Genomic DNA, 24940 nt, shown 5'->3' on the forward strand with positions numbered 1-24940 from the left:
ACCCACAAGTTTATCAACTGAGAATCCTTATTTTTTATTTTAAAATTTAGCAAATAGATTTGTTTAGCTGGAGAACAGTAGGCATAATTCTGAGGTCTGATCATAGGTCTTTAACTTATACCAACTCCCCCAAGACCATATGGGGAGTCATTTAACCTCTTTCTTCTTCAGTTTCCCTTATCTATAAAATATGAACAATAACCTTGTGAGGTAAATGTCTTAAGAATTAATTTAGCAGATTGCAAAACACTTTGAAGATGAAAAGTAAAATTTGAAGTATTAATATTAGAGCTTCTGGCTTGCTGCATAATTTTTCTGATTTTAAGTTTTTATTTGTTAGACAATTTATAGATCCTCCCCTCCTTTACGAGGTAAATACTTGTTTTTAAACTGGTGTTTTAAAATTGTTTTCCTTGACTTGTATCAAAAGCACAGCTCTTTAATGACAGTAGAATGTAATTATCTATGCAGTGTATTTGTTAGCTGTTTTAGCTGATTTAGTATCATTTACACAATTTAGTCAGTGAGAGGCCAAAAGGTTTGTCAGTGTGGCAAGAACCAGTCACGTATCAATGAAAGACAGGATATTGTTGAATTACACGGACTTATTTAATACTTTCCTTCTGGTATGAAACTGATTCCAGATTAATCACTTATATCTAGCAGCTCACCAACAAGGTCTGCCATGCACTGGACAGAACCAGTGTCTAATGCTTGAAAAAATGATAGACCATTTGCTTAAGTACCAAAATATTTAAACAAGTAATTTAGAAAATTCTTTCAGATATTTATTTCTCTCTTTTTCTCTCCAGAGTAACAAACTGTAGCAACTTTAAATTAAGTGGAAAGCTAACACTGAAAACATACATCAGCACATATTCATGTTTGTGTTTAAATGTAATTAAGTAAAATATTAAAATGTTAAACATAAATTTGCTGTGAACAACTGTTCTTCCCTGGTGAGTGGCTACATGTTGAAACCTCTTTCTCCTTTCTGTCCTAGTCTCTTCACTTCAATGCAATTTGAGTTAATAAAAACCAAAGGGAAATTGACAGATTCATCAACTCCTAACTGGTTAAACTTACAAATACAGGGCTAAAAGTGATTCATTGATCTCTTTGCCAGTTGAGACATAAATCCCCCCAGAACGGCTAAAGTTCCCAGATTGTACCTGTAGCTAATCTTATATGTAACCTTGTGTTATTACTGTCACTCTTATCTTCTCTCTCTTCTCTGTTGTATTTTAAGCCCTTATCCCAAGGCATCATTCAAAATGATTTACAATCTAAGCTTTCTGGGGTAGAACTGTATTTTATACTTGTACAGAGCCCATCACAATAAGGCTCAAATCCTGGCATCTCGAGGTATTGCGGCTTCTAATTATGCACATTTTATTTTGAAATTGTAGGCGATTTTGATTAGTAGCACGTGTCAACATGTTCCTATAATTGGGGGTCAAATTGGGAAATAAAAATGGGATTCCCAAGGTCTGCCCATAAATGAAGTTTTATTTTGGTGTCTCAGGTGGAGCTACATTCCCAGCAGATTTTCATAATGTGATTGTCTATTTTTTTCTTACATGCTTTGACCACCAAACAAACAGTTATCAATTTTGATGTTTAATTCGTCATTATTTTGCTTCATAGTAAACTATGCCTTTAAATGATTTGGGCTAATTCACAACCCTCTTGCAACTATTGTTTCAGGCTGGCTATAGATTGATGCACATATCATTATTTTGGTTTACATACTGTTTTGCATTAGTTTGTGGCTAGTAGATGTTTGAAAATGTCAGACATGAGAAGTCAGAACAGAGAAATACTGTAGGAAGATTCTGCAGGGAGAAGCAGAAGAAAAGTGGTGAGAGAAAAATACTGACGAGGAGGTAAAGAACACAGTATAGTTAAAGGGAGAGAGACTGTTGCGGAGGAAAAAAAGTAAACAATAAAGATAACTCAAGATTAGAGACAGTATGATCTATTATAATAAGAAAAAGCGAAGTTTAACCAGGAAGGGAAATAAAACGGGAATCAAAACAGGTGTGATGAAAAAAGTAGGCTTGCTGAACAATACTTGGAGATATTACAGTTACTCCTTGCTTAACGGTGTAGTTATGTTCCTGAAAAATGTGACTAAGCAAAACAATGTTAAGCAAATCCAATTTCCCCATAAGAATTAATGTAAATGGAGAGGGGGGTGTTAGGTTCCAGGGAAGTTTTTTTCCCCACCAGACAAAAAACTATAATGTACACACACACACACACACACACACACACACAGTATACATTTTAAACAAACAATTTAATACTGTATACTACAATGATGATTGTGAAGCTTGGTTGAGGTGGTGAAGGAGGAGGGTGGGATACTTCCCAGGGAATGCCTTACTGCTAAATAATGAATTAGCATTCGGCTCAGCCCTCAAGGGTTAACGTTGTTAATGTAGCCTCACACTCTACAAGGCAGCACAAATGGAGGGAGGGGAGACAGCCTGGCAGACAGAGAGACACACCTTGTGTGTCGGAGAGAGAGAGAGAGAGAGAAAGAGATGTGCATTGCCCTTTTAAGTACGCTGACACCACACTCTAAGTCATTGCCTTTAAAAAGATCAGGAAGTTGAGACAGCAGCTGTGGCCATCTCTCTCTGTCCTGAGCCCTGTGGTGTCTCCCCCCTGCTCTATATGGAGAAGGAGTAAGCGGAAAGGGAGGGGAGACAGAAGTTGGGGGGGGACACCCGGACATTAGTCCCCTTCTTCCCCCCCCTCCCCTGCACAGCAAGCAGGAGGCTCCCGGGAGCATCTCCAAGGCAGAGGGCAGGAGCAGCACTTGGGGAGGGAAGAGGAGGGGGACAACTGAACTGCCGGCAATTGGTAGTCTGCTGAGCTGCTGCTGCACAGGGAATTTAGGGGAGAGGGGAGCTGATGGGGGGCTGTCGCAGTAGTGTAGCTAAGGGGGGGAGCAGCTGCTCACCACTGAGCACAAGTGGCGCCTTGTCAATTTCCTGGAGCCTTTGTACTCACCCGGGGGAGCGATAAAAAAAGAGGGCACCCGCTGCAGCGCTTTGTTTTTACTCACCTGGCGGCACTCCGGGTCTTCTGCAGCACGACCTTCACTCGCTCCGGGTCTTTAGTGGCATTTCGGCAGTGGGACCTTCAGTGCCGCCGAAGATACCTGGAGCGAGTGAAGGGCCCACCGCCGAAGACCCAGAGTGCCGCCGGGTGAGTAAAAGCACCGCAGCTGGTGGCACCTTTTTTTTTATTGCTCCCCGTTCCCTCCACCTGGCTACGCCACTGGGCTATCTGTCCACCCTGGTTCCAAGCCCCCACTAGGTAGCTGCAACGGCCTGCTCTTCCTGCAAGCAGTGGACAAAGCAGGCGGCTGCCAAACAACGTTATAAGGGAGCACTGTGCAACTTTAAACGAGCATGTTCCCTAATTGATCAGCAACGTAACAACGAAACAACATTAACCGGGACGACTTTAAGTGAGGAGTTACTATATTGTATTTGCATTCACTGGTATTTGCCAAATAATTTATTTGACAAATATACTGTGTGTCAAACTACTCTTGCAAATATAGTCTTTGAAAAATACTAGTGAAACTTGCCAAATATAGTGTTTAAATATCTTTTTCTATTCATTTTATTCCTTCCAAAATGTGTTAGCATTAAATGTAATAATTCTGGATATTCTTGTTATCCATATAAATGCCCAAGTCATAGAATCATAGAAGATTAGGGGTGAAAGAGATCTCAGGAAGTCATCTAGTCCAACCCCCTGCTCAAAGCGGGACCAACCCCAACTAAATCATCCCAGCCAGGGCTTTGTCAAGCCAGGCCTTAAAAATCATTAAGGATAGAGATTCCACCACCTCCCTCGGTAATCCATTCCAGTGCTTCACCACCCTCCTAGTGAAATAGTTTTTCCTAATATCCAACCTAGACCTCCCATACTGCAACTTGAGACCATTGCTCCTTGTTCTGTTATCTGCCACCACTGAGTACAGCCTAGCTCCATCTTCTTTTGAACCCCCCTTCAGGTAGTTGAAGGCGGCTATGAAATCCCCCCTCACTCTTCTCTTCTGCAGACTAATAAGCGCAATTCCCTCAGCCTTTCCTCATAAGTCATGTGCCCCAGCCCCCTAATTATTTCCCTTGCTCTCCACTGGACTCTCTCCAATTTGTCCACATCCTTTCTGTAGAGGGGGGCCCAAAACTGGACGCAATACTCCAGATGTGGCCTCACCGGTGCCGAATAGAGGGGAATAATCACTTCCCTCAATCTGCTGGCAATGCTCCTACTCATGCAGCCCAATATGTCGTTAGCATTCTTGGCAACAAGGGCACACTGCTGACTCATATCCAGCTTCTCGTCCACTGTAATCCCCAGATCCTTTTTTGCAGAACTTCTGCTTAGCCAATCGGTCCCCAGCCTGTAGCAGTGCATAGGATAGTTCCGTCTTAAGTGCAGGACCCTGCACTTGTCCTTGTTGAACCGCATCAGATTTCTTTTGGCCCAATCCTCCAATTTGTCTAGGTCACTCTGGACCCTATCCCTACCCACCAGCATATCTACCTCTCCCTGCAGTTTAGTGTCATACGCGAACTTGCTGAGGGTGCAATCCATCCCATCATCCAGATCATTAATGAAGATGCTGAACAAAACTGGCCCCAGGACCGACCCTTGGGGCACTCCGCTTGATACCGGCTGCCAACTTAGACATCGAGCCGTTGATCACTACCTGTTGAGCATGATGATCTAGCCAGCTTTCTATCCACCTTATAGTCTATTCATCCAATGCATACTTTTTAAGCTCTTTGAATCTCTCTCAGATCTGGCCTCAACATCTTGTGGCAATGAGTATTACTGGCTTATTACATGCTGAATGAAAAAGCATTTCTTTTAGCATTTTTTAAATTTAGTACTTTTTAGTTTAATTTAATGTCCTCTTATTCTTGTGCTAAGAGACCGAGGGCAGAAGGTCCCAATCTACTCTCTCTATGCCATTTCTTATTATACGTTACACACAAAAAACTATGTTAAAAGAACATCAGCGTTACAAAGTCAAGTACTCAAAAGTAGGGAAATGCCAGCACAAGCTTAATTCCGCCCCACAGTGCGCATGTATTATGACACAATCTTTATTTACATGATCACATACTATTTTTTCCACAAGGCCCATGCCTCATTCAGTACACATGATGGATAGTGCTCACTTAATGAGGAGCTATTCAATATTTTGCTTTTTATTCATTGCTCAATGTGTGGCCCCATGCCTTTACCGCACACTATTCAAATTGTTCTCAAGACAGAATTATTCATTTCCTCATGAGCTTTTCTATGGCACTTAGATACTATAGTGATGAGTGCTTCACATAAACAATTTTAACTTCACAACACTCCTTTGAGATGAGGGGGTATTACTCCCACTTTACAGATGGGGAGCTGAGGCAACAAGATTAAGGTAAAAAGTTACCACTAATTTTGGGGCCCCAATCGGAGATGACTAGGACCTGATTTTTCACAGTATTAAGCACTTTATATGTTCAAAACACAGCTTTCCACTGAATTAATCATTGCTGTGTTTGCTCAGCACTTCAGCATATCAGATCACAGAGTCTAAAGCTGGGCATCCAACCAAGCTGTGACATCTCTGCTCTTGATTCTAATGCCCAACACCACCCTGGCATGGACCACCTGGGAGCAGCAATTACAAGAAAAGTCCTTTTAAACCCCCACAGCCCTGCGCTGGAGCACATTCTCTTTCTGTGAGGATGGTGCATGCTCAGTCTGGTGAGCACTAGCAGCTGTGAGTTGCTTGAGCATGCTCAGCAAGGATGGAATCTTTGGAGATTTTAGCTGCCAAAATCAGTCATGTGCAAACTACAATTTTTAAAGGCTTATAGCTTGGCCAAATTTGGGCAGATTTTCACAGGGACGGCAAAAGGCATATCCCTGACACAAACAAATGCCACTGCCAAATTTCAAGCCCCTGCTCCAAAGCCCCTGGACACTAATGTTGTTCAAAGAAATGGTCACCAGAAATTTTTAACAGGGGCAAAATGTATTACTGCATTATCTCATTCTTGGAAATGGCTGAACAGTTTTGGCTGAATTTTCCCAAAAATATTCAGCCCGAGGAAGACACCCAGCATGTAAAATTTCAGTCTAAACACTCAAAGCTTGGCAAATTTATAAGCAACTGAAAACAGGGTGTTGGAACAGGAAATGTTGGGAATCTTTAATAATAGAATGTTTTACCAGCTGCTTTTATCATATGCCCCCATTCATCTCTTTCTTTCATCCCAATTTTTTTTCACTCTCTTCATAGGAATTTATCCATATCTGTAACAATTTGTTACCCTTCTCTGAACCCCTTATAATTCTGCAATATCCTTTATGAGAAGGGGTGACCAGAATGGCACACAGTATTCCAGATCAGGCTGTACTACTGATTTGTATCATGGCATTATAGTATTTTCCATATTATTCAACATGCCATTCCTTATGCACCCTAACATAATGATTGCTTTTTTGACCACAGCTGCACATTACACAGAAGTCTTCATTAAGCTTTACTTAATGATTCCCAGTCCCTTTCTTGTGTTGATACTGTTAATTTGGAACCTAGTGAGGTGTAAAAGTAGTTTACGTTTTCCCGCCAGTGTGCACTGCTTTGCATTTGTTAACACTGAACTTCATTTGCCATCATGTTGTCCATTCATCGAACTTCGTTAAGTCACACTATTAAGTTCTTCAACCTTAGGGTTACCATATCTCATAAATAAAAAAAGAGGACCCTCCACGGGTCATGGCCCCGCCCATTTCCCCACCCCTAGCCCCGCCCAACTCCGCCCCTTCCCCCACCCTAACTCCGCCCCCTCCTCCCTCCCACTCCCAGCCAGGGGGAAAGGGCTGCCCCAGTGCTACCAGCATCACGGTTTCCCGGGCAGCCTCCAGACCCTGCGCCCCCAGCTGGCGCTTCCCCAGCGCAGCTGGTGCCCGGGAGGGGAAGTGCCCAGCCGGGGGTGCAGGGTCTGGAGGCTGCCCAGCAAACCGTGAAGCCGGTAGCGCTCGGGCTTTGGGCAGCCCCTATGCCTCCGGACCCTGTGCCCCCAGCCGGGCACTTCCCCTCCGGGGCTCTGCGTAACTTAGACTGTATAAGTTACACAGAGCCAAAGAGGAGCAGAGCCCCCGCAGCTGGAAGCTCTGCTCCTCTTAGGCTCTAAGAGCCGGGCTGCCCCAGCGCTACCGGCTTCGGGCAGCCCCCGTGCCTCCGGACCCTGCGCCGCCGGAGCCCGGGAGGGGAAGTGCCCGGCTGGGGGCGCAGGGTCCGGAGGCAAGGGGGCTGCCCGAAGCCGGTAGCTCTCGGGCAGCCCGGTTCTTAAACAGAGCCTCCAGCGGCTGGGGCTCTGTGTAACTGACACTGGGTCACTTACACAGAGCCCCTGCAGCTGGAGGCTTTTCTCCTCTTTGGCTCTGTATAACTGACACAGTGTCAGTTACACAGAGCCCCGGCGGCTGGAGGCTCTGTTTAAGAGCCGGGCTGCCCAAGCGCTACCGGCTTCGGGCAGCCCCCGTGCCTCCGGACCCTGCGCCCCCAGCCGGGCACTTCCCCTCCCGGGCTCCGGCGGCGCAGGGTCTCCAGGCACAGGGCTGCCTGAAGCCGGTAGCTCTGGGGCAGCCCGGCTCTTAAACAGAGCCTCCAGCCTCCGGGGCTCTGTGTAACTGACACTGTGTCAGTTACACACAGCCCCGGCGGCTCCAGCCCTCGCGGCTCTATTTAAGAACCGGGCTGCCCGAGAGCTACCGGCTTCGGGCAGCCCCGTGCCTGGAGACTCTGCGCCCCCAGCCGGGCACTTCCCCTCCCGGGCTCCGGCGGCGCAGGGTCTCCAGGCACGGGGCTGCCCGAAGCCGGTAGCTCTCGGGCAGCCCGGTTCTTAAATAGAGCCTCCAGCGGCTGGGGCTGTGTAACTGACACTGGGTCAGTTACACACAGCCCTGGCGGCTCCAGCCCTCCCGGCTCTATTTAAGAGCCGGGCTGCCCCAGAGCTACAGGCTTCGGGCAGCCCCGTGCCTGGAGACCCTGCGCCCCCAGCCGGGCACTTCCCCTCCCGGGCTCCGGCGGCGCAGGGTCTCCAGGCACGGGGCTGCCCGAAGCCGGTAGTGTTCAGGCAGCCGGGCTCTTAAACAGAGCCGCCATTTTCCCGGACATGTTCGGCTTTTTGTCAATTCCCCCCGGACGGGGGTTTGACTGCTGAAAAGCCGGACATGTCCGGGAAAAAGAGGACGTATGGTAACCCTATTCAACCTTCTCTAGACTTTAGTAACTGATTAACTTTGTGTCATCTGCAACTTTTGCTACCTCATTTTTTTTAAACACACTCTTTCTAGATCGTTACTAACCATATTAAAACACTGGAACTAATAGGGAACCTTGAGGCCCATTGTTAACTTTTTACCATGAAGAAAATTGACCATACTTTTTTCCCTGTCTCTTAGATAATTTTTGCCCACGGTACTATTTAGCCTCTCACCCCAAGACTAGTTAGTTTTTCTGGTAGCCTCTTGTGAGAAACCTTGCCAAAGGTCTCTTGAAAGTGTATATAAATAAGAAAGTTGACTGACAATCTATTACAATTAAACAAAGGACAAAAACAATTTTTATTTCTTTTAAATTACAGGGGGTATGGTAGCATAAGTATTTTTCACATGGTTAGTACGTTTCATCCTTGGACTCATAGGTTTGGGTTAAGTTTTCAAACCGATTATTATTTATTATTAGTGTTCCTTAACGGGCTCTAGCTAGTGTTATAGTGTAACTAAGTTACAGGAGAATAAATTTCTGAAAATGTTTGAAAAAATATTTAAAACTGTAACAGACACAAAAAGGGTTCACATGTAGTTCATTTAAAAACAACTGCTGGATATCAGCATATATCATACGTAATTAGAAAATGATTCAAATACCTCAACTTTTACTAAAAAGATTCCCTCCCCTTTTATAAAGTTAGTTTAAAAAAAAACAGGGTGTGTGTGATAAGCAACTTCAATGAAGTCTTAATGGTTAAAAAATATTGGGCTTGTCTGGAGAACACCTGCTTGACCAACTTTTTGCCATATACTGCTATACATTTTGATGACTGAGTAGATTGACGAGATCCTCCTCACTATTTTAATGAGCAGTTTAATTCAGCTGATTATCCAGTAAGAAGTAGCATTTTGTTAGACTCCCTCACATCCTTAGTTTTCAATATTGCCTTGTTCTCAGTAGCTCAAAGGACTAGGAGTTTCAGCATAATCTGGGAGGACAAGGAACGCTAAGAAAAGGGATCTGAAGAAGAGTCTGGTCAGGGCTGGTGCAACAGGCAAAGTATATGATTTTGGGAGCAGTGTTCTGGATGGATTGATGGACAATAAGGCTAGAGTTAGGCAAGTAGGGATAGCTCAGTTGAGTTGATAAAGCCTTGGACAAGAATCAACAATGGGAATAGCAAAGAATAATAGACTTTTTGAGCAGTTGAGAAAAAACAGGATTCAGCAGTTACTGTAAGTGGAAAGGGGGGGAGAAGTGGAGAGAATGATTGAAAGAGGACACCAAAATTAAGAACATAATTGAATATCAAACTTATACATTAATACAACAATACTTGCCTTTTAAAAAAAGTTACTTTCCATTTTCTTGCTAAATGATGATGATCCAGTTCACAGAGAAACACACTACATTTCTTAAAGTTCAGCACCAATTATTGTTTGCACACAACAAATAAAGTTTCTTTTTACAGACTTTGTGAAATCTGCTCTTTTTGTAAATATGTATACTTTTACACACTTATGTTAGAAAAATGATACTAAGACAGTCAGCGCCAGAGGGATAAGGATGATGGTGGAGTTGCTAATGGGAATAGAAAAGGGCAGGTTTGGGAGAAATTATTTTAATGTAGGTTAGTAATATATCCGCCATGAAGAACAAGCTAGAGCGAGCAGAGACAGATCTACAAATGTTCAGCAAAGAACAGATAATTGTAATCATGTGATTAGATTATGTCTCCCCAGCAAAAGACAAAAAGAGAGAGAGAGAGGTGAAAAGTTCTAAGGGAGGGAGAAGCTGTCAAAGGAGTGGTCAGAGAAGTCTCTAAAGCCTGGTGGTGGGAAGTTGGCATAAAATCTCAACAAAAAAGGGATGACCCAAAAAGATAAACAACACAGAATAATAATCTGTTAGTGAAAACCAAATCTCTTCTTTTTAATCCATTTTTTACTGGGAAACATAACCCCCTCTCACTTCCTGCAAAAAATCTCTGTAGAATGTGTATTTTAGTTTTCCACAGCAAACACTAGCTTCTGTATGAAGAGTTCTTTGATGCCAAAGTAGTAGTTTTATTAAAATGTCAGCTTCCTATTGTCACCAACTCAACAATTACTCCTTAAATCTTTTTGTCAAATATAAAGAATGTGCAAAACCAGATGCAAACATCCAACCAGATGAACTATAATTTTAGTTTCTTACTCACCCCTCCTGTGATCAATGTATTATTACTGGGACAGAAGGTGGCCCTTGTTGGAGTAATATTAGTTAAAGCTGTCTAGAGAAGGCCACTTAAGTAAATTTAACTGTCATACAAAGTGTTTTAAACAATAGTATTCATTTTACCCTAAGATAGGTTCATCCCAACCAGCTAAAATATAACTTGCACTGTCTAGAGCTTTAAATTGTATTAGTTATAACATTTAAGTTCAAATATTAAAAAAAAAAAAAAACAGCTTTATCTTAGTCTAGCCAAGGCTTTATTTTATCTATTTTGACACTACATGCTTTAATTTAATGTGTGTATTGTGAAATGGAGTAGGTTCTCCATACCCTTAAAGAATGAACCTACAGAGAAATTTTTGTAGGACTCTTTTGTTGGAAAAATTGTCTTAAATTACAAAACCCTAAGACATTTTTTTGTTAAAGCATTAGTTAGGAATATGGTAACAACCCACATACAAATACCTCCTAACCCTGATAGGAGGATCAGAATAAGTTTCAGCTTTAAAAACTACGGAAGGAAAACCCTGAAAGACTAACTACATATTTTAGCATGAATGGACATACCTTCCTAACATCTGAACTTTTCGGTTCTGTTGTCCAGGTGATGATCCGAGATACCGCCAGCCTAGTTTCACTTGAATTTACGAAATCTCCTGGGTCCATCTGCTGTGCAAGAGTCTCTATATATTTAAGAATTGCAACTTTAACCTGCAAAGGTAAGCAGAGTCAGGTAAATAGATAAAAACAAAAGTGTGCTGTAAATGTGAGTGTACTCAAGAAACAGGGTTCTATTTATTTAGAACAAATAATCCAGAATGGCTAATATAATGGGACAAAATGAGATACTTTTTTAAAGCACATTAAATATTGGCAATTTTATCAGAAGTCTTTTAGCTGATTTTAAAATCAATTACCTGGAGTCAATTTTTTGTTTAATATTCATATAGTATCTATGATCTGTAAATGAGTCTACTGTACTAACAGACATCTTAATTCTCACTAACATTAAATAAAAAAACTAGCATACTGCATGTGCAACTATTTAGCCATTCACTTTCTATTTAGTTTGTTTATATTTGGCATAGGGAGCACCACCTGATGAATTGGACAGGATACATACAGATGTAATTGGCTTCTTCCAGTAAACTGTACATAATTTGTACTCAGAATCCCCTGGCAGTCCCTTTAGCAGCAGAAATCTATGCTGAGCATTAAACATCTTTGTAAGGGGATAAATTTTGTAAAATATCTTCCTATTAAAAACAAACCATAAGGAGAATAGAGCTGTTACAACAAAGCAGTGCCAGTGAGTAAGCAATAATACACATGGCAATCAGTACACACACTTTTCTTTGAAGGAATTCATTACATTAATGAATGTCAGTGTGTTTATGAATAGACATAAATGAGACAAGTAAATGGGGTGGGTGATTATTTGGATGATCTGGTTTAACTTTTTAGCTGTTTCTGTCTCCATTAACTATGGTACTAGATCTAAGATTATGCACAATAAAATCTGAGAGATTTTTTTTTAAAATGTGTTTGTGGTTTGCACTGATAACTGTTCTGAATAAACATAGATCATTTAAAAGCTTCTCTCAGTCATCCTAATATTTCAGATATATAAAAAATAAAGTGTGTCAATGCACTGAGTGACAAAGATGTTAGTGGCAGGCAATGAAACTAGATGTAATTTAACCATATTAATTCTTTCCCCCTCATGCTGGCTGTTAGGTCTTGCCTTCTCTGAAGTTACACGTAACCCAAGGATTGAAGCTCTTTGTGATGCATACGTCAATGGAAAATACTGTTGAGAACCTAGCAGCTAGAAGTTTCTCTTTTTGAGATCAAAATCTTAAAACTACTTATATTTTCCAAAATGTGTATTTCAAAAAACATACTAAAAACAAAACTTCTTCTTTCTAATAATCAATCAAGTATAATTGTGCGCATATACTATTTTTCCTCCCCCACAAGGCTAATGAGCCTTTTTGTGTCATTTTTGTAACATCGCTGTGTCCATCTGCTAATGATATCTTAAATGTATACTGCGATATAGGAGGGCCAGGGAGCAGTGGTTGAGTGCTCAAGAGGAAATATATAAGCCCAAGGCTAATTAAGGCATGGTTCCCTGGAGACTAGGGAGGATGGCTACAGGTTAATTGGAGCACCTGCAGTCAATTAAGGCCCTGTCAGGAACCTAATAAACCCCCCCTGCTTCAGGAAGTCAGAAGGAGGCAGGAGAGAGGTCTGGAGCTTGGAGGTGTGCTGTGAGACTTGAAAGGTCAGAGAACCGAAGTAAGGGAGACCCTGCCCCAACAGGGAATGGAGACTCCCTCCCTCAGCATCTAGGGACCGAAGGTACCCCACCCAAGGGGGAAGAGGGTAAGAACCCGCAGGGATTGAGAGGCGCTGGGACTCAGAGTGAGAAGAAAACCCAGAACCCTCCCCTGCTTCCTTCCTTTACCACCTTCCCAGGTCACTAGCGGGGCCCTCGGTGCCCCAAAAGCAGGGGTAAGAGGTGGTATCTTAGCCCCCGCCAAGAAAAGCGCAGGACCCACCATACTAACTGGCCATCTTGTCACAACATATACCTTTACAACCAGATGCTGCAATCAGAAACCAATGATAACATGGTGCAAAAAAGCACCCAGCTATCTGTACACAGAAATTCCTAAGAACAAGATATAAGGTTTACTCAACAGTTAAAAATTGTCAAGAAAAGCATTCCCAATGGATGTAGAGTCAAACTGTCTACAGACAGGGAGGAGTACTGAATAGAAGGTGAGTAGAAGTAGGAACCATCTAAAGGGCAGCTTGTGATCTCAGTTCCATTATGAACAATAAGAGATGGCAGTCATTTTGAAAAAGGTTAGTGCTTCATGTTTTTGTTTTTTTTTTGAACGAGAACATTATTCTTCTGTGTCTGTGGAAAGTTCTATGTTGAAGAACAAGAAAAGATGACCATTAGAGATAAGTTACTTACCTTGTACAGTAACTGGAGTGTTCGATATGTTTGTCTCAATGGGTGCTCCACTTCAGCGAGGCATGCTCCCTACGAGCCTTTGACAGGGGACTTTTGGTACTGCCAATTCAGTCTGCACATGAGCCGTAGCTAACCTCGTGCCCTCTATTGAGGGTATATTGGGCAGTGTCAGACAAGCTACCATCAATTCCGTCTCTACCACAAAGTCCCACAAAAGCAAAGACTCCAAAGCAGAGGGGAAAGATGGCAGTTAGTTGAGGACAAAAGACAAACATCTTGAACAACTCCAGTTACTGTATAAGGTAAGTAACTTTTTCTTTGAGTAATGTTCCTATGGGTGCTTCACTAATTTACTGATTGTATTTCAATTTTAATCTTGAGCTGTATAGGAAGTAAATTAGTTAGTGACATATCACTTATTTATATTTGTTTTCTTATTTTTGTAATAAATCTGTAAAAGCATACTAGAATGGTTCCTCTCTCAAAACTTCAATGTGGGAAAACAACTTATTTAGAAGTAAAGGTAAATGCATTGAGTAGCTCCTGGTCATGTATTTTATTTATTTGATTAAAATCCTGTTCAAACTACTACATAAGCATGAAGAAGAACAGGAGGACTTGTGGCACCTTAGAGACTAACAAATTTATTAGAGCATAAGCTTTCGTGGACTATAGCCCACTTCTTCGAAAGCTTATGCTCTAATAAATTTGTTAGTCTCTAAGGTGCCACAAGTCCTCCTGTTCTTCTTTTTGCGGATACAGACTAACACGGCTGCTACTCTGAAACCTTACATAAGCATGATGCATTTGCCAAAATGGTCCTACATGACTTATCACTGTCCCAGATCAGGTAATATTTGCTAAAAACCTTCACTTCTTCCTTCGAGACATGGATCTGGCGAGTATTTTTCATGTATCTGTCACCTTCAAACTATATTCCTTTAATTCATTGTATGTGAAGCTGAATGTGAAAACAATGCAAAGATGCTAGCTGGTGCAAAACCTGGCTGTCTGCCTCCTACATGGACTAGGTCTGCAGAAGCACATCATTCCTGTTTTCTAGGTCTACCTCTGAGGCCAGTTCAAGGCCCTGCTTCCAATTTTCAAAGCCATTAATGGGTCATGTCCCAGATTCACTAGCAACCATATAGCTATCTATGAACCATGGAGACAGCTGTGCTCCTTTTGACAAAACACAGAACACAAAGTCCAAGATAGAGAGTGTGTGAGCCAGAGTCAAGGCACTCTTGGCTGAGGGAGAGATGTCTGTAAAACAATTTCCAGAAGAGATGAGCAATCCAGAATCTGATCACTATTAGGTCATGCTAAAAGACTTTCCTCTTTGATATAGTTTTGCCATCATAACAAGAATGATATTTCCAACAAACTCCATTCCCTCTCACCAGTACATAACCATCCCTTCAGGAAGAGTTTCTGAAAACCATAGAAGGGGAAGAGCTGGACTACATCAAGTTCAAAAGGAATCTTGCTATGCCAATCCAATTAACCCTGGGAAGTACTATGGGGATGGGTACCAGTACAAAATACTAACACAGGTAGGTAGAGTCCTTAACACTACCACTATATTACATTTTTGATTACTTTAATAAATATATTCTCTGGCTCTTCAGTGATAGTAGTAAGCTTTAGGAAGAAGTTGAGGGGTAGGGAATGGGGTATGATAAGTTCTTGGATTTCTGAATACAAGATTATTGCCTGTTAACTGCAAACTTTACAAAAAAGGTACTATTTAAAATATTCTTTAAAAATCTGTTTGAAACTACACATATTGAGACAATAATTTGAAGCCACAGCTCTAAGAAAGAGATGGCTTCTCTAGCCAACTTCTATTAGAGAAATCTTATATTTCTCGAACATTGATGAATCTTTATAACTGCTCAGTATCTGTTCCATAAATCCATCATCATCCTTTTTTTTTTTTTTTTTAACTTTCTTCTCTGTCATCAGGAGGATGGTCTTGGCCTTGGCTTCCTCGGTCTTAAGCTCTGGCTCCAATCTTTAAGGAATTCCACTCTTTGGACCTCATCCTCATACCAGAAGTCCATGCTTTCTTTCAAATCTACAGTATGAGCTTCACAAAAGGGAGCATATCATGCTTTAGTAATTACACCAGAATTCTATGGAGAAAGTAACTCACAGCAATCAACGCATTAATCTTCCTGCAATAAACCTCTGTCTTAAGGACATGTTGCAGAACAAATTGTGTGATTTCATTACTACTTCATTTGTTTTCTTTAACAACTCTGATCACATCATGAGATAGTAGCCGCTATTTAATACACCACCACAAATAATAGTAGTCAAAGTATAAGCTGTCCTCAGAGTGAGTAATATTATAAATTTTACTGTGCTGCAAACAAAAAGCAAAAAAAGAAAACAAAAAAATGAGGTATTTGCATGTGACGTCAGCCCCACTGTGTACAGGAAAAAAAGTGTAAATCTTGTGCATTGTTACGTTGCATAACATTCCAACTTGTGTAAAAAATTTTCGTGCAGGACAGAGCAGAAAATTCCAGTTTTGTATATGCTTGCTATTTCCCCAATTTGCCTTATTTGTAAATCTTATTAGGATTTACAGCATTTATACCAAAGCCAACCTTTTCTCTAATTGTACAGTCCTAGAGAAATCAGTTTTAATTTTAGGTTGTACAACCATTTTTATGTCAACATATTCTTAAACTGTGAAAATGCGTGCATATATAATGCAACACATTACTTTTAGAAAAGCTTAAATAAAATAATGCACTAAACATAAAAGTAATATGTTTTTGAATGAAAATTTAGGGTACATGTGTTAATATTAACATTATTTAAATTTTAAATATGCCCATAACCTACAAGATGAAAGTAGTTTAGGGAAAAACCTTCATTGTCAGAACTACATCCAGGAAAGAATATTGGGAAATCACAAACATAAAATGAGAAAAGACTTGATAGAGTGAGTTTGCATAACCAGCTTGGTGTTAGGCGGCCATATTTTTGTTGCTTCTGTATTCATTGGTGTGTGGTCTTATCAGGTCTGTTTTTGCAAAAAATGCTCTGACAGTAGTATATCACTTGAAGTTGAATATCTGCATGCTTAAAGTTTCTTGCAAAGGTTAGTAGCCATAGACGGATGCATACAAATAAAAATTATCAAACACTGTAAAGTTTTTACATAGGGTTAAAAAAGGCAATAATGCAGACAAAAAACCTTGGAGCTCCAAAAAGAGCGAAGCTGGTCCTGCAGCGCTGGCTTGACTGTCTGAAAGTTTATAAAAACAAAATCCACCAAGTGAAAACCTTTTTTTGCAATACAAATCCAAATAGTAAGAGAAAGCAAATTTCTATCAACAAATATTTCATTTGCAATTTAGACTTCTAAATTTTTACCTTCAAGCTGGGCGTCTGGGTCTGGTCAACAGTGAATCTCATTAAAATACTGAATTGGAGATCATTTGGAAAAGATTCCCTGAAAAATAAAGAAAATCAGGCAAAACACATTACTTGCATAGGGCATGCATTTAATAACTATATAGGTGGTCGCTCTAACTTAAAGGCTCTCTCTATAAACTAATCAAAAATTCATCTACCTTTCAAACTACAATATATGTCTACTCATTTTAATCTCTGGGTAGATATGCTATATCATACTTTCAGAAACATTCAGCTAATGTAGAAAGAACATATATCAAAAGATCTTACTATTTTCAAGCAATTATATGTGCTAACATGTAAGACAAACACTCTCTCAACAGTAAAAAGAACGAGGAGTACTTTTGGCACCTTAGAGACTAACACATTTATTTAAGCATAAACTTTCATGGGCTAAAACCCACTTCATCAGATGCATGCAGTTCCACTGTATGCATTCAATGAAGTGGGTTTTAGCCCACGAAAGCTTATGTTTAAATAAATGTGTTAGTCTCTAAGGTGCCACAAGTACTCCTCGTTCTTTTTACGGATACAGACTAACACAGCTACCACTCTGAAATCTCTCAACGGTATCTGATTTATTAAATCCAATCCTGCTAGGATGTGCATTTCATAATCTAGAAAACTGATTCTGTATTCATCTTTCAATGTTAAGCATCAAAATAGCAGGGATGATTTGAATTCCTTAAATTAGCTGGTATTTAGAAAACCACTATTATTACATTTGTTACATTTTAAAGCCATCCACAGGTTCTGTTTTGGAGACAATATCCTTACAGTACAGTGAGAGAGAAATGTGGGAATATACTCTGGTGCCAATCAAAATTGCACACACATTTTTGTCAGCAATGTATTACCTTGTGACATCAAGTGCCTTTTGAACCTTTGCTTGCACAGACCCAAGCAAATCAGCACCCATTTTCTTCAACAGCTGTGTCAACAACACAAACAGCCAATCCTGCAGATCTTCTTTATGGACCTGGATGAAGTCGACCAAGGTCTCCAAAAACATGCTGAACACCTAAAGGAGGCAGAGAAGGGAAAAAGAGAGGGGGGGGGGGGGGAGAAAAGGAAACGACATTGACCTGTGTTGAACTCACAAATGATGAAGAAAGCAGTAGGGGAATCAAAGGCAGACAGAGGCAGTGATTTGCAGCCAAGCAGGAAAACAATCTGTCTTGCTTTTCATTGGTTTCCGTGATACAAGAGAATATTGCTATTCCACTTCAGCTGAAGTTTGACAATTAGCTATTCCATGCAGTATCATTGGGTAAAGAAATGTTTACTGTGATGGCTGGCACAACTTTATTTATTTTTTAAATTTAAACTTCTTTCCACTTCAAGCTTTATGTAATTAAGTCAGTTCTACGTAGACAATAAAATTGGCTTATCTTTTTAAAAAAAAGCAAAGAGGCCACAGAAAGCTTAATTAAAATATGCTGTGGAGATCTGCATCAAGAGAATGCTTGTTACTTTCCATAGACGATTTGGAGAATGGAACAGGCTTCTCTGTTCTTGCAGCATTCTGAAACAAATTATTCAGAGGAAAAGTCCTCCTAGCAGAGGAAAAACTACAGTACATTTCTGATTATGATGTCTTTTGGAAATATATGGAATATTAATCTTTCTAAAAACATATTAGCTACTTTTTATGACATTTTGGAAGAGTGGTGTTCGGAAGCAAATATTCAGGAAAATGATCTATAAGTACATTTATGCTGCATAGCGCCTCCCACCCCCCATGGCAGTGATTCTCAGAGCCCAGGTCAACTGACTTGGGCTCGTGGGGCTCCCTCTCTGAGTCTAAAAATAGCAGCATAGACGTTCCTGCCTGGTCTCAAACTCAGCCAGGATCTCAGAGCCTGGGCTCCAGACCGAATGGGAACATCTACACTATTTTTAGCCCCATTAGCCCAAGACCTACGAGCCTTAAGTCAGTTGACCCGGGCTAAGAATTGCTGCTGCATTTTTTTTCCGGTGTAGATGTACCCTATGTGAACTTGTATATTGCAAACTGTGCCAAATGTGTATGTGTGAATGACTTTTTTTTTTTTTTTTTTTTTAAACACAAATTTCAAAACTTATAGTACAACCTTAAGATCAAGAAATATTTTAGGGTTTGGTTTTTTTTTTAAGTGTATGTATATATAAAATTTACCACTAGGTGGCTTTTTTTTTTTTTCTTTTTAGGACCTTTCACTAACTTTTGGATTTACATGTGCTTATGCGGGAGTGGAACATACATGTTCTAGATATACAATTTCAAAGGTATGTATTCTGCCAGAATTCCAGCCTAATCTAGGCCATAACACACACTGCTGCATAAGTGCACGCATGAGAGTTTTCACTATAATTACTTTTTAACACCGATGTCATACGGTCATTAAGATAAATATACCCAATACATTAAAGGTGCAAATCCATATGCTTAGTTTACAAGTGTCCTTTATTAGGTATTTGAGGCTGGCACTTGATTAATGGGCACTGGATGTCAAATATACATTCAAAATTATACGAGGATCCTACAGACACCAAACAGTATAATCTTCAGGGCTACTTTAAATATTTTAAGTATTAAAAACCATCTTCCTGTCCCAAACAGGTAAAAAGTTCCTCAAGAAAAAACATTTTCTTTCCACTCTAAAATGAAATACTGTAGGGTATAGTCCCCCCCCTTCCATCTATTGTCCTTGATGTTTCTCTTGCTGGGTGAAGGCTGAACATTACTCCAGTGCTGCTCCTGGTTGAGGCGGGGAGGGGGGGGTTTGTTACTCAAGAACCACATTAGAGGTCTCCACAACCAGCATGCCTACCCACCGATAATTCAAGGGCACAGAAAACAAGGGGGGTGGGGGGGAAGGTATCAAGCTCAGGACTAACTCCGATTCCACATAAGCAATAGCACACAGATTGCTGTGTAGGCCATTTTAAATGTGTTGTGCAGAATTATTATATCTGTATATACAAATCTCCAAACAGTAGCACTGGAAAGTCAAATGATCAAATTATGTCAATTAATCTGCCTGAGTTACATATAACTGTAAGCGAACTGGACTTGTAACAGGGCTTTCCAAGTGCCTTTTCTTTCTCCCAGGAAACTCCATTAGGCTTGGCTGAGATATCAACTGTTAAAATATCACTATTTCCCTGCTGTCACTTGCATTCTTCAGGAATATTTTGGCAACATGTCAAAATAACAGAACAGGGGCATTCAAAAGAGCTGGACCCATGCTGCCACCGCAGCAACACACACATCCCTGGGAATACCTGGGAGCTGTCAAAATAGCTGTAGTGGGGAAAAGGGTGGGAAGAGGGCCAAGGTGGTCTCCCCCAGGCCCAACACAGAGCTCCAGTTGCCCATCTTTACCTTTTTCCTCTTTAAACACAAAACAACAACAAACCTAGAAAATTACCTTAAAAAAACTATTTTAAAGAGTGTTACTTTAATTGCAAAGTTGAGCACTCAAAAGTTAGGAAGTGTCATATTTAACATCACCTGGGGAATTCTGCTCCCTGTACATATACATTATAGTACAGGATAAAATTGTAATTAATTTGAAATTTTGAACATCCATAGTACTTAAGTTTCTACATGGACTTATAAAAACTCTTGAAAATGGGACTTGGGTGCTTTTGAACATTTTAGCCACAGTCCTTAATTACATGATCCCATTTTTTTTTTTGCAGGTCCCCTGCCTCAGTGCACAGGATGGATGCCCCAGGAGGGCAAATTAAGGGTTTATGGTTAATCTTACATCAGACATTTCCTAACTTTTGAGCGTTTAACTTTGGAATCTAAATAACACCCTTAAAGTAGCATTTCTGTTTGTAAATAAATAAATAAATAAAGGGGATGTGCAACATGGCTGAATTAAGATTGCTCTCACAGCTGTAATGTTGGAACTACCTGATTTCTGAATGTTTGTTTCTCAAACTTAACCGTATGTTAACACCACCTTTTTATTGTTTTGCATTGTACAAGCCAAATTAATTAGTCTACACCAGCTTCCATTGGTCTCAGAAAATGGTTCAACAGCAAGGAATCCACAACTTTTTTTTTGCTAGGGCAAACACAGCCAACCCCCAAAATGTGTGTTGAAGTTGCAGACCAGGCATTAAACACGGTGATTTGGGCATGTATTGATTTGGCGCATTCCCACTACAGCCAGGGGACTAATAAAGAGCACAGCACAGATTAAAATTATTGTTCCCTAAAGAAGGGAGTGCCTTTCCTCATTGCCACACGAAACTGCTGATGTTAAGAATTTAGCAAGATTGAAAAAAGGAAGAGATACTGGACATTGCTACAGACAGCAAGATATCTGGAGTGGTCGTAGTTAATGATAAATTATAGAAGGGATATTAAATATCATTTTTCAGGGCCTGAGCCAGTATCTAACTATAGAAAAGGATGAGACCTAATGTTGGAGAAGGATTACCACACATCTGCTCACTGCAAGGTTCTTTTACCTTCCTCTGAAGCCCACTGATCACCCTCATAGAAAGGTTACTGGAATAGATGGACCTCAGGTCTAATGCAGTATGGCAATTCTTATGTCCTTTCCAAGGGGATGAATTTTCCTCTTGCTGTCATGGCCCTTCATGATGAAGGGAGGTGAAATTTGCCTCTTCTTTTACCAATGGAGAATTCATCTAGCCCAATTTATTAAATATGAGGGAAGGGGGAAACTGCTATTGTCATGCTTGAGAATTAAATGTACAAAAGAAGGACTTTATGAAGTTATGGTTTCCACAGCAACTATAAATCTGACACCAGCACATATTTAATATTTTGTACTGCTGTGTGCACATCTATACCATTATATACATGCAGTGTGATAGAGTTAGAATTGCTGGGAAAATTACAGCTTTCAATTTCTTGGCTTTTGTACATTTTCAATTCTCAACCATGATGTTACATTAAGTGTTTTGTCTGAGTTTCCTTCCTTTAAAATAAATAAATAAATAAATAAAGCTTGGCTGGGGGGAAAAACTGAAAGAAAAACGTGACTGATCTTTGTGAAGCAAGATCCATGGCGTACAGTGCACGTGAATTTTCAAGTTCAGTTATTCTGAAGTTGGAGAAATAATGTAAAGATAGTCACAAAATTATTTGCTGTCTTACTACTTGTGAGTACATATGTACACACACAATTAAGTTTAAAATCAAGCACATTGTTACATCAAATGTACTTTTATAAGGACAAGATGCATATTTCAGTTTGTTGGACGTCATAGAAAAGTAAGAAATTCATTTTATAAGTGACTACTGGAAAAACGTCAACATTACTGTTTTATTGGTAGATACCTCTTTTGTACCAGTTAGCAAATGAATTAATTGAAAATCTAAATTTACATACTATAATACTGTCACAGGGTACGCTGGCTCTTTAAGAGGATTCTGACTCAGCCTCAACTGTGCTAGGCTTAGGTTACCTCCCCTAAGAGCAGGGCCGGCTCCAGGCACCAGCTCAGCAAGCAGGTGCTTGGGGTGGCCAAGGGGAAGGGGCGGCACGTCGGGCTCTTCGGCGGCAATTTGGCGGCGGGTCCCTTAGTTCCTCTCGGAGGGAAGGACTGGCCACCGAATTGCTGCCAAAAAAGAAAGCGGCGTGGTGGAGCTACCGCCGATCACAGCTCTCCCCCGCCGCCACTTGGGGAGGCAAAAACCCTGGAGCAGGCCTTGCTAAGAAAAAGATATAAGAGGTCACTAGGTTTTCTGGGGAATATCAGGGCAGCCTGAATTCAGTCAGAGAGTATGGAGGAAAAAAAAGCTTGCTGGAGAGGTGACAACTCTTCAGAGCTCCCAGGCAAAAGGCCTGAAAGGGAGAACTGCAAGAACAGTACCAACTTGTTGAGGGACAAGCGTCAACTGAGGGACCTGCAGGGAGAAAGGTATGTAAAGGTCTGTTAGGAAGGGGAAGCCCTGATAAAGGACAGGAAGAACTTTTAGCCAAGATGGAGGGTTATGTGGCTGTCAAAGACCATTATAAACTGAATGGACTAAATGAATCCATGAAAGAGGGCTGGAAGGTTGTGTGTATTATTTTATGATACTAAGCCACACCCAGAAGAGGAAGCAGTATTGTGAAAACATGAGATACGGTGGTTTGTTTGGCACATGACAGAAGGGAAAACTGAGGCAGGTGGAGGGCCAAAGCCAGACTTCTCTAGCCAAAGGCTTTTAACTATGTCGAATTTCAAAGGCCTACAGCAAACAATGGAAGTGTTATGAGCTTCTTAACAAAAAGGTCACAAGAATCTATTATAATGAGAAGTTTAACGCAAATTAAATATAGCGATTGCTACCAGCTCTCCCTATATAATAGTATTTGTTAATAACGATAATATTCTAATATTTACATTTAACAATGCAAGCAGGAATATGAAATACAACATATATACGGCACAGACAAATACTACGGGAAACCTTAACTTCTGAGTGCTTGATGTTCCATCATAACAATTAATCGTGGATTTTTTTTGGTGGTTTTTAAAGATTAAGAAATTGAGCCAGGAGCTTACAAACTCTGCTTTCTTTGTCACGGGAGCTCATAAATTTCTTGATCTGGAGTTATTTGGTTTGGTGCCTCTTATACTGAAATCTGCAGGCTGAATAAGCTGGTTAAACATTTATACGCTCATAGAGCACTACAGATTTCCCAAAATAAATGTTCATATTAAATTAAATTATCTTCAACCCTTGTCTTGTCTAAGTCTCAATTAATGCCTACAAAACAAAACAAGTTTGACATTTTGTTTCTAATTTCAGCGGTGTCTATTTATGTCTGGGAATAACACAAAAATGGTTGAAGTGATTTTGCTCAAATTTAAAAAAACAAAACACCCCCACTTCTATGTCCCCAAAAAAACACAAAACAAAAAAACCAGACACCTCTGAATCTGATACAAAGCATGGACAATTTGTTTGATAAATGTATATGAGTATCAAAACAAAAGAGTGAGATTAGAATGGAAGCTGGAATTCAAACTTTATTTATAGGGGGAACAATCCATACGTGCTATAGTTTCTCTAGATACAGTCTTTGTTTTCATGATTCAATTTTAAATTCTGAAATCAGTCATCTTAATCACATTTTGATAGTGGAGAAAAACAGATATTGTAAGAAAAAAGTACTATAATTAAGATCTTTCTTTAAAATGAATTAAGTTTCAGATGCGCCAATCACCACAATATAGAACAGGAGTGCATAACCAAATAAGGTCAGTTAATTAGTAGAAAAACACATCTCAAAACATTACCACGCGTAATTCTATATGAATTGCGAAAGGCTTGACACTGCATGAACTCTTTGGGGGAGGAAAAAAATAGAGAAAAAGCGTTAATTTCACAATCATGCAATAAGGTTAGATTTCCAGCAAATATTGATCCAACTTACTCTCTAAAGAGAGTTCCAACACAGGGGACAGCATGCAAAAAGAAAAAAGGGGAAAAAAGATAAAAACACACAAATTAGTTTCCATCAATGCAAAGTTCCTGTATGGAAGAAAAAACACAAAAAATAAAAAGGTATTTCAAAACCTGTACAGTAAATTTAAAATTATGTTTCTAACTGTTCTTAGAATAGTTTGGAAATAAACAGTTGGTTTGCTCCTGTTTATTTTTTTTTCCTTAAAACCAATTTTTTTTCCAGAAGGACACAACTACACGACTTTTTCCCCTATGCAATTCCTTGTACTTGGTTAAAGATGTACTGGAACACATTAAAAAAATATTAGACATTCACACTTTACATATTGTAGTTATAATTCCTATAGAAGCTGGGAGAAAATCTCTAAGAAAAGATTTTATATGGTCACCTCACTTATAAATATAAAAAACCTAATTGTTAATTAACTCTTTGATGCTTAAAGTTGGGGTATCCTGCTGTGGAATGCGCTGCTGGACAATTAATGGTTGGGAATATCCAGTGGTGGCAACACAGTCAGTGATTGGAACTAGGGGTTAATTGTAAATATTTTTAAAA

The 24940-nt window shown here is 40.1% G+C and overlaps 1 protein-coding gene and 1 long non-coding RNA gene across 51 annotated transcripts in view; both read right to left on the reverse strand.

Moving 5' to 3' along the window:
- CLASP2 (cytoplasmic linker associated protein 2) overlaps nucleotides 1–24940 on the reverse strand; it is a 286598-nt gene that overhangs the window by 35823 nt on the left and 225835 nt on the right. For 29 of the 50 annotated variants that reach the window (XM_065587162.1, XM_065587155.1, XM_042860273.2 and 26 more), the window contains 4 exons: nucleotides 17813–17976; nucleotides 16914–16992; nucleotides 16735–16785; nucleotides 11099–11242 (listed from right to left, as the gene is read on the reverse strand). In XM_065587162.1, the coding sequence (XP_065443234.1) occupies nucleotides 11099–11242; nucleotides 16735–16785; nucleotides 16914–16992; nucleotides 17813–17976 (438 nt within the window). The remainder of the gene's footprint in view (nucleotides 1–11098; nucleotides 11243–16734; nucleotides 16786–16913; nucleotides 16993–17812; nucleotides 17977–24940) is intronic. The other 21 variants (XM_065587152.1, XM_065587160.1, XM_042860275.2 and 18 more) reach the window with 1 other exon arrangement.
- LOC135981955 (uncharacterized) lies at nucleotides 311–11089 on the reverse strand. Its single transcript, XR_010599176.1, has 2 exons — nucleotides 8312–11089; nucleotides 311–6761 (listed from the first exon to the last, which is right to left on the reverse strand). It is a non-coding gene; the product is annotated as an uncharacterized LOC135981955 (long non-coding RNA).

This window comes from Chrysemys picta, chromosome 2 (assembly GCF_011386835.1).
Source record: "Chrysemys picta bellii isolate R12L10 chromosome 2, ASM1138683v2, whole genome shotgun sequence".
In the NCBI taxonomy this organism is placed as follows: Eukaryota; Metazoa; Chordata; order Testudines; family Emydidae; genus Chrysemys; species Chrysemys picta.